The sequence below is a fragment of the Mugil cephalus genome, chromosome 4, assembly GCF_022458985.1.
Source record: "Mugil cephalus isolate CIBA_MC_2020 chromosome 4, CIBA_Mcephalus_1.1, whole genome shotgun sequence".
Classification (NCBI taxonomy): Eukaryota; Metazoa; Chordata; class Actinopteri; order Mugiliformes; family Mugilidae; genus Mugil; species Mugil cephalus.
This window is the reverse complement of record NC_061773.1, coordinates 9,630,351-9,642,823: the sequence shown is the minus strand read 5'-3', so window position 1 is coordinate 9,642,823 and position 12,473 is coordinate 9,630,351. Positions and strand designations below refer to the sequence as shown.

Here is a 12,473-nt window from a genome sequence, read left to right as displayed (position 1 = left end):
ATTTAATGGATTTTGCTCATAACCTTGGATTTAGTAGTTTTACCTAACAATCCCAACTCATGTTGTTTCTGTTGCTTTCAACTCCATCCATCGGCAAATGATATTTTTTTTATCAGCTATATGTGTACAGTATATCACCTTCTGTGAAACCTCCATAATGATGATAAAGCCTAGAATGACCCTAATCCATCTGAATTGTGGAAATATTAGTGATTTAAAGCTAATTTGGCACCGCTGCTCGCACACATATCCACACGCTTAAACACACACACACACACAGTCCACCAGTCCAATGAGGATTGGTCATCTCGGGTAAGAAACCTATGAACACACGCATTATATTTGGCAAAGAAGGAAATTGTTCATAATGGCATGAAGGTGTAGTGGCAGGTACTGACAAAACTACATTATTTCCTCTGGTGAGATGCGGCACGTAGCTCCAAACCAGTTATAGAACTATTTATCTGGCCTATATTTTTGGTTTAGGCTGTCTCTGTCTCTCATAATAAACTATTTCACAATGTCTTGGTCTGGCATGTCAGCAGCAGATAGACTTTAATCTTGAAAGTCAATTATGGGTCTTGACTGAAAGTTGGCTTTGGAAGGAGGTGTTGTCTTTTTGAGTCCAGCCCGCTCATATTTTATTCAGGAGTGTGTAATCACAACAGGGCACGCAACAGAGCAGGAGTTTTGTGTAGGCAGCTGGCAACTTACAAAAACAGGAACCTGAAATAAACTCAGAGGCAGAACCAGAAGAAAAACTGTAAGTAATTGTAACTCTGTTTTGGGAGTTTGCTTTGGGCATAAACAGTTTAGTGACGGCAGCAGCAGCTACCTCATGTTCATGGGTGATGAAAAATTAGGCTTTCTATAAAAATGTGAAACACAAAGTGGGATCGCGGTGTAACATCTGCACATGCAGCCAGCGAGCTGATTGAGGTCAATCTGTGATTTGCTGCCTTGGCCCTCGGGGACTGGCTGTGATATCGCTGTAGGGCTTACCGTTACACATAGCGCCTCGCATTTTACATATCTCCAAACACTTTGCCTCAGACATCACATTAAGTGTTTACATTGTCTTGTTTTTAAGCTCTGCTAAAGTGTCTAATAGGGTTAAAAATTATTTATTCTCTTCAATCTTCAGGTGTTTAAGAAAGGCCAAAGACTTTGTCGTGACGTATTTCTACGTATTTCTACTGCATATCTGTATGTGGGTTTCTTCTTGCGTATCATAATATGTCAAATCATGAATCGGTGTCTTCTTTATATCCCTTGCGTCCCTCCCCACACAGTAAAGTATGACAGAGCTCAAGTTGTCAGCATGTGATGAACAGTGAAACAATGGTCGGCCTTAGGCACTGGTCTCCTATCAACAGAGGGACACTGCCCAGGAGCACGCCGACCTTTTCACTTCTGTGGTTTCAGGGTGTGGGATGGTGGGAGAATGGTTATTGTGCCAAAAATCTGTGGTATTCTTGGAAAAATTTATTCAAGCTTTGGCATCCTCCTAGTTTCCATTTATAGTTGCCATGAGTGGGCAATAATGAAGAAAAATTCAGCCACAAATAAGGCCTGGCCTCGTAATGCTGCTTGGACACAATCACTCCCAATGAGTTGGATTCTGACTGAATCTATTTTTTCAATAATTGACAGATAATATGTATTTCTAAATGGGCTGCAAGTAAAGACTTAGGTATTTATCATTGACTTCTGATTATTATCTTGGTTACTCATGATCAAAAAATTTGAACATAGTGAAAAATGTGTTTGTGATTCTGACGGTCAGATGACTCATCTGACCAACAGGCCAAAACAATTGTCCTCTGAATAGATACTAAGCTATAGGGAAGCAGCCAATTCTCATGACGCAGAACTAAGAAGCCGCAGTTATTTTGCTGAATTTTGGATGAAATGTGACCTAGACAATTTATTAAGACCACACTATTTGTTGATGAATTATATTTATATAGAATGAGTCCCTTTAGGGCCACAGTTAAGATGTCGTGTTAACTCGTGCCTTAAGAGATCAGATCACAGTTGGCCAGCTTTAAGTACACCTGAGATGCATTGAGGACACATTTAAGATCTGACCTTCCAGACCACATTTGGCAGTGGTTAAATATGAAAAAAAAATCCAAACAATAATAATAATAATAATAACAGTAATGATTGTTTGTATATTCAAAGTGGCCGTGTTCAGTTAGCTTTTCCATTTTTCCCTTTTTACTTTGTCCCATTGCTGTGCATATGGATGCTTGTATGGATTGGAGTGGTTTCTAAAATAACCACAGTTTGTATCACGTCGTCATGTCGGGACGCACATGCAAGAAACAGCTGGTTCTGAAACAGCAGTAAGTGAGCCATTGTTTTGATGCAGCAGCTGTTTGCACATATTCCAGTTAACCATAAATCACGTAGGTGTGTATTTGCATACAGATCAGAACTGAAGTGGTCACTTAAGTCACAAGATGTGAACACTTAGAGCTGGCCACTTGTGATCACATCACTCAGGACGCATGTTAATACCAGGTCTGTGGCAGATATTTTTCACGAGCACTTAGGCAGCCTGAGAGGAAAAAAAGGGTTGATCAGTGTCAGCGCATGTCAAGATTTTTATTAATTCAGGGCCTGACTATGACGTTCTCTGCTGATTTTTTGGAATTTATAACCGTGTGTTTACTTTGTAGAGCATTTATTATTTAATTATCGCCTTCATTAAAATCAGAGAGCGGCGGCTGCCTTTCTGGCTGCAGATCAGCTGAGCCAGCCTTAATTTAACTGGTGAAATAAGGCAGTAAAAAACGCAACGACTAAACCAAGGTCTTTTATAGTGAACTGCATGGTGTTGAAATTTGTTTTTTTTTTTTCTGACATTTCAATCAAATGAAAGTGAGGTAGAGGAATAAAAGTCCAGAATATGAGTTTGACATATGAGCCCAATCAGTCTTTGACAGATTCTCTAATGAAAGTCTGGTGATCATATTACTTTAGCTTTAAGTTGCTGATCACTGAGGAGCTGTTTGTGTGTGGGCGTGTCATGTTTTTGTTTGGTTTTATTGGTCTCTTCCTTTGCTGTGACTTATGTATATGTGTGTGTGTGTGTGAGTAACGTCATTACCTGAGCTCTGACTCCCCTGATTCGATCAGTAGTAGCTCCTGGGGTTCATAGCCCCTGCGCTTATTCCACTGACCATCACAGGCGGCCAAAGAAAACACTGGACGTTCCTTGTTTGTCACACATCCTGTCTGGAGTTAATTCGCTCATGTCTCGCTGACAGGGAGAGGTTCAGTGTGCCTGCACAGACTCATTCACGGTGCATCAGAGGGAACGTTTGCCCTTGTAAAATCCAGCGTGCTGTAAAATAAAGCAGCTCATGTAAAAGGGTTTATAGATGTTAGCAGTTTCGTGTCGCATTTTTCCTTGTTTATTTGTCCGTTGTTGTCGTATGTTATTTTCCAGCAACCGGGGAGCAGTTCTGTGTGTAGATTTATTATTTCATCAGTTCCTTCGCTATAATCTTATGAACCAAGTGGGGGCGTCACAGTATGTTGAGTTAAGGTAGCTGACACCACAGATGAACTCTGCCACAGGAGCGTTGTTTGTAACCTTCAGCTGTGTTTTGCATCCGAGTGGCCTCCTCTTTACCCAGCACGGTGCTTTTCCTGTTTCAGCACCGCGCATTAAGATGAGCTTAAGGGTCTGTTTCATGTCGTTACATGAATGGATGTGCCTCCATCAGGAGGAGCGGTGTGTCAGGAACACATGATACTGACAGAGCAAACAATGTGGACATATTTATGAGTTCAGTGGACAGCGCTCTGAGAATAATAGTGCTTTCAGAGTACATGGAGGATGTTTTGAAGAATTATTATCATCACCTGCAGCACGGTGACTATGCACACGGATGTTTTTATTGTATGTCTATAGGTCGTGTTGTTGCTATGCAGCTTTTAAGAGAAGGGGATGAGAACAGTGACATCTGCTCTAAATCCTGATCTTACAAGAATATATATATTATAATATATTTTTATTTTATACGTTTGAACTTACAAACTCTTAAAAAAGCTATGTAAAAATGACATTTATTATGTTACTATATTTGTTGATATATGGATCAGCCTTCTAAAAAGTAGTGCAAAGTGAGTATTGACTATCCTGTCGCACTATGTCACCAGTCTACTGGAACCTATTTACATATTCACACCAAAATCATCTTGGTAACCAACAAATGACACCACGTCAAAACAGGAACCGGCTCGCTGTCTGTCTTCCTTGAAATACTTGAGGGGGGAAAAACTTGCTGACGGCTTTAGTTTGAAATCCCTGCTGTTAACCGCTTTGTGATTGAACTTTGGGTCCGGACCAAGACACTCGCAACACGGGCTTTTTCTCGTCCCCATTTCCACCCGTCGTTTGTCCGTCCAAAGGTTTTGTCACGCAGAAAAAATCAAAGATGAACTCTCATCAGTTACGAAAGAAACTGTCAAGCCTGTAACGGCTGAACTGTCAACAGCGGTTCATGGTTTCTTTTTGCTCACTGACACACAGACACCCACGCACATGTACGCTACACTGGTGAGCTGACGACTGGAAGTGATGCTGTAGGAAGTGATTGTACTGCTTGTTTCCTGTCCATGTTTGTAGCGTTGAGGCAGGTGTTGCAGAGGAAATATAGCATGAAGTCGAAGAAAAGCTGACTAGACGTAGTGGCACGCTCCGTCGTGCGGCTCTCATTAAAGACTGCACATATGAGGAAACATTCACCATGAAGGCGTAAGTAAGAGCTTGTTTCACGCTTCGCTTTTAAGGCTATGGAAATATATTTGCGTGTTTGCGTGAGAAGTGTTTGGGAAAGGCCGGACTTTAATCAGGAGAAGGTTTTTTGGCTGTGGTGTTAAATGTCCGTACATTGTTTAGAGTGCTGCTCAAAGGAAGTGGTCTGACTAAGCTCCAACACTGTAGGAATTTTGCAGTTTATGTGTGTGTGGAAAGTTTTGGTCTTTAACTTAAAAACTGAAAACTGTCTTTTAGATTCATGTATCAAAAAAAGAAAAAAAAAGATAATTTTCTGGCTCCAGATGATGTAAAGATCCAGTAACCTGCCTCCTCTGTAGATCCCCCCAAAAAATGATAAGAAAGTGATGCTGGGCTTTGTTGCCTCTCTGATGATGCAGCTTTGGGTCTTCAGGGAAGAGAAACACACTTCTCATCTTCATGTTTACAGCCTGAGAAGCTGCATCAACGTAACTCAGACACGAAAAAAATCCCCGTTTCAAATTTACTGCCCCAGAACGTTTCTCTCTTTTCTCTCTTTTTTTTTCTCTCTCTCACTCTCTTTATCAGTCTCTTGTGCTGGCGTTTGCGTAGCGTTCAGGAAGCGGTTAACCTTGATGGAGGATGGTAGACAGAGGTCTGTAACAGCTCACAAAGCAAATGGAAAATCTAGACTGCAATTTGTGCTCAATCATTTAGTTAAACGTCGAAAACACTGACCTGCATTCTCATGGAGGCGCATTTCTCCGCTTGTTCCTGAAACTTTACAGTCGCCGTGACTTTGAGGTAAAAATTATGCAAATTACTGAACGATTTCTTGTTTCACTTTTCTTTCAGATGTTTTATTTATTTATTTATTTTAATTACAACCGACCAAACAGAACAAACACCTAAAGAACACTTGGTTGCGCAGTGGCTTAAACTGGGGTCTGTCTAATTAGGCCACCATCTCTGTGCACTTCGCTTTAAAGGAAATCATTGTTTCTCCAAGAGACTTTAATTTACAGCCTTTGCAGCTTCAGTTTAAAGTCCTAAGTGAGTTTATCAGAAACTTTTACATTTTAGTGATGTGTGTTTATGAAAGTGACGGCTGACAAAGTTTCGCCGCGGATATTTTTACGAGCTGGGGCTCAGCTTCTCCCTCTGTCTCTCCTCTCAGGCTGTTCACTGCTGCTGAGACGATGATGATGACGATAACGGGAGGAGGCCACGGCCGGAGGTGCAGCCCTCGCTAGGACCTACACGCTCTCCCCAAGTTCACCCCTCCGCCGTCCGCCCGCCCGCCGCCCGCCCGCCACTGCTGTTCGCCCCCCTCCGACGCCATGGCCAATCACCTGGAGCTCATCCAAGAGCTGCAGCAGCTGGACAAAGTGCCCAGTCTGGAGAGGCTGCGGGCGGCCCAGAAGCGTCGCACCCAGCAGCTGAAGAGATGGGCCGTGTACGAGAAGGAGATGCAAAGCAAGAAGCGGAAGGCTGACAAGAAGGGACGCGGCGCCAGCAGCCTCTACTACTCCGGGGCCAAGAGGCACGTGTCGTTCGCCGCCAGCGTGGCCCTTCTGGAGGCCTCGGCCAGGAATGATCCAGACGAAGGTAAGAGCAGTGGAGGACATTTATGGTTTGCGCAAATGAGTTTGAAATTCTTGCCTGGGATGATTACATAAGTGCAGCCAACTTGCCGCTGGGCTGTTGTTGTTAAACTCACAGTTTAACGTGACACTCGGCGTGTCAGCCTCAGTTCACTTCTACAGCAAGATGTCAAACTGCCAATGTCAGGAAACCATTGGCTGGCTGTGCCCACTTAAACCGCCAGTGGAAATCACTACGTTTGAATTGAATTTGTTCTGCTTCTGAGACTGTCTTTATCATCGGGAAATAATGGAGTTGTCACACCGAGATGAAACTCTGCCAGTCTTTTAATTAAAATTTCTCCCGCTGGTGCCCCCGTGTTTGGAGATAATAATTGTTTTCCTGAAGCACGCAGGGTCCCACGATGCCGTGGCAGTGTGTCTGTGATTCGGGCATGATGATAGGCTGCTATCCTAAAGATGTGGCATCTAATTTAACGTCACTTTAACCTGAAATTGGATTGAACTCTTTTTATCATAACAAGTGCAGCCTGTGGCGGTTCTACTGTACAGTCTTTTGCTTGTGCAAGCTGTGTGCACAGATAGGAGAGCGGCCGCAAGACTGAGGCATTTTCACAATAATTCTTATGGAGCAGAAGCGACTCTAAACTGGTTGTACACACTGACAGTTGTACACATATGCACATGCAAATGGGCTGTGAACTGTACCATATAAGCTCCAGCTGGAGTGAGAGGCGGCTCTCTTGGATTTTGCAGCGGCGTGGATCCTGACAGAAGCTTTGATTTAACAAAAACACAAGAAAGGGATGTTGTTGCCGATTCTGGTGGCGACGGTGATGTGAGGCTGAAAACGGTTTGTGGAGCGCTTTTGTTGCGCGTTGCTGTGCTGTGTCATTCATTCTGTCAAGTCTGTTTAGACTGAACCAGAACTGTGGTTGATTGTGCAAGTGATTAGGCTCCTTGTACAAAAACCACATGAGGTGGCCATGAATGTCCAACATCAATATTGTGCAGTGACGGTTTAACAATGAAACACTGAAGTTTCCACTCACTCTGCATAAGGTGAAGTTAGTATTTATACACAGCACTGAGACGTCAATAATTGTCATGTAAGGGCAGCTCTTGTATTGAATTATTTATGTAGCTAATATAATACTGTTGCATTGCGTGTACAAGTGTAATTTTTTTTTGATAAGTTTCAATTTAGTTAGTTATTTCATGCTGTATGTGACAGGATGTGACCTAATGGCGGCCGCCGGTTGCCTTGCCAACCGCTCTGTAAAGTGGTCCCCGTGGCACTGTGAGAGCTGTAAAAACAATTTTTAAAAATATTATTATAATAATATTCAATTACATTTGAATTGATTCAGTTACATTTCCTTGTAACTGGTACAGGCAGAGCAGAGCGTAGCAGGTGGGCAGGTCATCGGTGTGGCGTTGTTATCGCGTCTTCGCGACTGTACTGTACAGACTCCGGCTCCAAAGTCGCAAGATGTTGCCGCCTGTACCCCTGGGAAAATAGCGTCAGTTTGGCCAATGCAAGGAAGATTGACAGGACTAGGGCGGCGCTCTGCTTCAGCTCCTGTGTCACTGAATGAGTGAAGCGCTGACTGAAAGATAACGTCTTCTGCCTCCATTTATCCCTTTACAAAAATATGTTGGATTCATGTTAATGTGTATTTAAAGAAGCCCTCCCTGCAGTACGTACCTCTGTTGAAGACCTATGGTTTATGCTTATATTGTTCTACTTATGAGTGTAAGACACTTTTTGCAGTTGAATAATACAGCGTCAAATCATACTCAGCACTGCCTGTGTTGATATTTGTTATGAATAATATTATTGGTTAAAACTTGATTAAAAGTATTATGAGAACACGTTGTAATAAAAATTGAAAAGGCGGAAAGCTGTATTTATATTCAGTGGTAAGCTATTTATTTTCTTCTTAGATTTCTTCTTAGCTGAATCAATTAGTAGCAGCCAGAGTGTACCCATAAAAACTGTAGCGTGTGGACACAGGACTTAACAGAGGTTGGACTTATTGCAGTAATTAGGTCGTTTCAACCCTCAGATCCCATTCTTGAAAATAATAAACATACATTACCTTGTCAGCATTAGCCTGTTCACACATAATGCAATTTACACACATCATGATAAATGTAGCGTGTCCCTCAGTGTGGGAGCCGTGAGAACAGCTCTCATTGCTTTGTACTGAGTGTTTGTGATGTGCGGACACTTTGTCAGTTCTCCTTACAGATGACAGCGCCTGGGCATAGAAACATTCACTATCACTGCCGTTTAATGAGGGTGACCATGAAAGAGGCAGCGAGATAAAAAGAAAAAGGGACACAGGATGCACTGTTGCCCACACAGCTGTAGCAGCAGGCTAACTCAGGAGCCTGATAATGTCCTTTCTCATTCCCTCTGGTCCCCAAATGCTCTACCAGGCATCGTGACTCCACACGTCACGCTGCTCCAGCACCAGCTCACAGGCTCTGGACTTCTTTTACATAAATATTATGTGACAGTGTTATGGATCCTCTTTCAAGAAGGTTGAAGTGAAACAAAATTAGACGTCGATCATGGTGGAGATCGTCTTTGACAAACAGGACATGAAGCGAATTTAGAGAAATCTGAAGGATTTTATTGAACAAAATGAATCTCTAATCCGCCAAAAGCGATGACTAGTGAAGGCGAACTAAATGGCAGAGAGTTCCCAACAAGACTGGAAAAAAAAAGGAACAACCTATCACCTGTGTTTCATGAAGAGAAAGAGAGGGAGAAGTAAACACAGCAGCAGAGTGAGATTGACTTTGACCCGAGGCTGACTCTGCCGGCCTGGAGGCCATAATAAGATGAGAGGTCAGATTGGCTGGACTGACTCCTGTTTAATCCCTGATTGGCTGGAGCAGGCGAGGTGCTTCCTGTGATTCTTTTCTTGCTCTTTTTTTTCTCCGTGGTTGCAGTCAAAGCATCAGCGGGTCAACCGGAGGCGATGCCTGTGAGCGCACGCTGACCAGTGTATGATTACCGATGTGTGCGCTTTATATTTGTTTGCTCTTTTCGTGTTCTTTGTAAGCTTCACTGTGTCTCCAGTAGTACAGAGCATATGCATACGCAGTCTTAGCTGTGCACACTCACTGAATTGAATGAGATGGTGTGTCCAAACTTTTGACTGGTCGTGTGTATATATATATATATATATATATATATATATATATATGTATATATATATATATATATATATATATCTGAGCTTCAGTGTTCCTGTTATTATAACTTCCTCTCTGGAAGTTGCGGGAGCCGACTGTGTGAGGACACACAGACACAGTAAAGCCACAGAGGACACAATGACACATACTCAGGCTTATGATTGTGTGTCCTTGCAAACGCGTGCACGACAGAAGGAGATGAAATACGCAGAAAGAATATCTACAGTTCCATGAATGTAAATAAACTTTTTTTACTGTGTCTGCAGAAAACTCTCTCTCTCTCTCTCTCTCTCTCTCTCTCTCTCTGTGCGTTTGCTAGCCAGAGACACACTGCTCAGATATGAGGGGTTATGAAGGCAGAGGATAGTGTCTAGGAGAGGACTCCATGGAAGGGAGGCGTCCTGACTCTCAGCCCATTGCTTCGCCCTCCGGGCTGACGCCCTCCTGAACTCTCAGCCCCTTCACTTTGATGGCAGTTGATGGCTGTGAAATTATTGCGAAGCGCCTCGGTGTGTTTCCGCGCGGCTCTGTGGCTATTGAGACTGATAGGATTTCTCCTCCTCGGAGAGACGCCGTCCTGCAGAGGGGCAGCCAGCAATGTCAGAAAGGAGAGTCAACACACCGAGCTGTGGAAGGACTGGCCTGGCATTTGCTCTGTTATCTGACAAAGATGTCAGACGGGTTCGACGTTAGGAGTCGAGAAAATGGGAAAAAATCTCAACGAGATGCGATTATGTAACGAGCATTTGAGTTGATGTTTGCAGTCTCGTCGAATGTTCTTATCCAGACAATCTCACAAAGCTGCTCAGTGTCTGTGATTAACGACAGTAGGTTACTTCAACATTCGGAGGCAATCAGATCCTCCCGGTGATTAGCCGCCTGTAAGTGGGTGAAAGTAGCATGGACGAACAGGAGTGTCCTTGAACAAAACATTGCACCTCGAGCTTCTGGTAATGTGTGCGTCGTAAGGGCTGCACTATAGTAGAAAAGAGGAGATTCATACGGTGAGTTGTCTGACCTCATCTGAAATGAAATGTGGACCTGGGGACCAAATACTTATCATACTTATTCATTTTGAATACATTCACCTTCAGGTCAAGATCTGATTATACTGGAACATCGCAGCCTATGGGTCACTCTTCTCCGTATAAATGTAATAAATCACATTGCAATCCTTGATAAAGCAGTAAGCTGAAGAGAGAACAGCTGTCCGACGCCTTTTGAAAAAGTCTGATGTCGTTCGTTGAACATACGCTATTTTATTCAGCGAAGTGTGTGCTCAAGTGCATGTACAGTTTCTTTGTTTTTTATTAATAGTTCTCAAATACATTTTCTAATACGGCCTTCAACTGCCACTGAGCTGCTTACAGGAGGGAGGGAATATATATTTGTAAAATCAGCCATCCCCTCCTCTCTCTAGTCCTGGTTGGGCGTGGCGCTAAGTGAATTTTAATGATGTTGCCGTAGAAACAAAGGCAGCTTTCTGAAGCTGTTCACCCGACAAACTGTTCTGGTAGCTTTACTGTAAAAGAGTTTATGTTGATGATGTTTTCTTTACATCCTACTCGAGTTGTATAAAACAACAAAACTTAACCCCCGCACTTACTCTCACTATAGATATGCAGTAGTAGTTCACCTTGAGGCATTTAGCTGGTTACAATAAACACTGTGTTAATATTAAAGTAACAACCAGTGTCAGGGTTGAAGCAAAGTGAGGAAGAGACAGACATGAAAGAGGAAGGATCGGTTGGATAACCATTATTTTGCCGTTATTGTGGGTGCAAAATAAATAAAAAAATCAACTTCCGTCCATATCTTTGCAGATTCTTGTTGTGTTGCCGCTCACCTCCCACCTTTGGACTCTATTTATTCACCCACTCACGTGGCAACACCCAGCGCGCTAATTACCACTTATTCCCCACTGAAAATCATAACTCGTAACTTGACGCTGGAGACACTTGGAAGCCGCATGCCATTTTTAGTCATGTGGCTTTTGCTTTTGGTTCACCACCTTTTTTTCTGGCATATCTTCACCATAAAAAAACAAGTACAGAGGAGGAATAAGTCTAGATTTCAAAAGAGAAAATACTCCTCCAGTGAGAACCGCCCAGCGGAAGGAGAATTTGCGTGTGGTATTTTGTGCCAGCCTTTTCTCTTTCTAGTTATTTGTTTGCAAATGAGGTCTCGGAGGAGGTTTCGTCTTCTGCTGCTGTCTTATTAGAGTGGTAAGACCTTCTCCTCAGAGGCCCCAGATAAGCTTAGCTGCTACCAAACATATGGCAGCAATAGAGCGGCATTAAAAAGAGGAGCGGAGAGAAGAGCACGGATAAAAAGGCGTCGTATTTGATGTAACCGGGGTTCGAGAAAACCTTTGTTGGTGAGGTCTGCCGTGTTTACACCTGGGGTCACCCTTAATGTAGCTTTCTGAGAAATCACATAACTGCACTGTAAACAAACAGGTTAACCTTTAAATACCACTAGGAAGATTTAACAAGCTCTTGATGTAGCGTTTGATAAGACGATAAGATGGAAAGTTCAGACAGTTAAATTGGCTTCTGTGTTGGATCTTTTCATTCGGTGCCGTCTCTGGTTGGAAAATAAACGCTTAGAATTTGACATTTGGGAGCATCATGCAACATGCATGATATTTGTAGTGGATATATGGAGAGACACAAGACATCTCCAGCTACCTGCAGCAGTAATTATTACCCTAAGAGTTGGTTCTAAACTAAGATGTTGAACATGATTAGTACTATATGTTAGTCATGTCGTTGTTGTCCAGTAGAACTGCACAGATCTTCTGTGTCTGGTCTCAATTTGAAGGCATCATTTGTACTTAATTAATCTAATTAATCTCTTAAATGCACTTCTTGATTGTAACAAAATCAAACACATCTGCGAAT

At 42.8% G+C, this 12,473-nt stretch overlaps 1 protein-coding gene across 4 annotated transcripts in view; it reads left to right on the top strand.

Moving 5' to 3' along the window:
* ppp1r16b (protein phosphatase 1, regulatory subunit 16B) overlaps positions 1-12,473 on the top strand; it is an 80,724-nt gene that overhangs the window by 22,225 nt on the left and 46,026 nt on the right. Inside the window, exons 1-2 of one of the 4 annotated variants that reach the window (XM_047583048.1) lie at positions 704-763; positions 5,934-6,364. In XM_047583048.1, the coding sequence (XP_047439004.1) occupies positions 6,097-6,364 (268 nt within the window). In that variant the 5' untranslated portion in view covers positions 704-763; positions 5,934-6,096. Of the gene's footprint in view, positions 1-703; positions 764-4,584; positions 4,775-5,350; positions 5,561-5,933; positions 6,365-12,473 lie in introns of those variants that run through there. The other 3 variants (XM_047583046.1, XM_047583047.1, XM_047583045.1) reach the window with 3 other exon arrangements.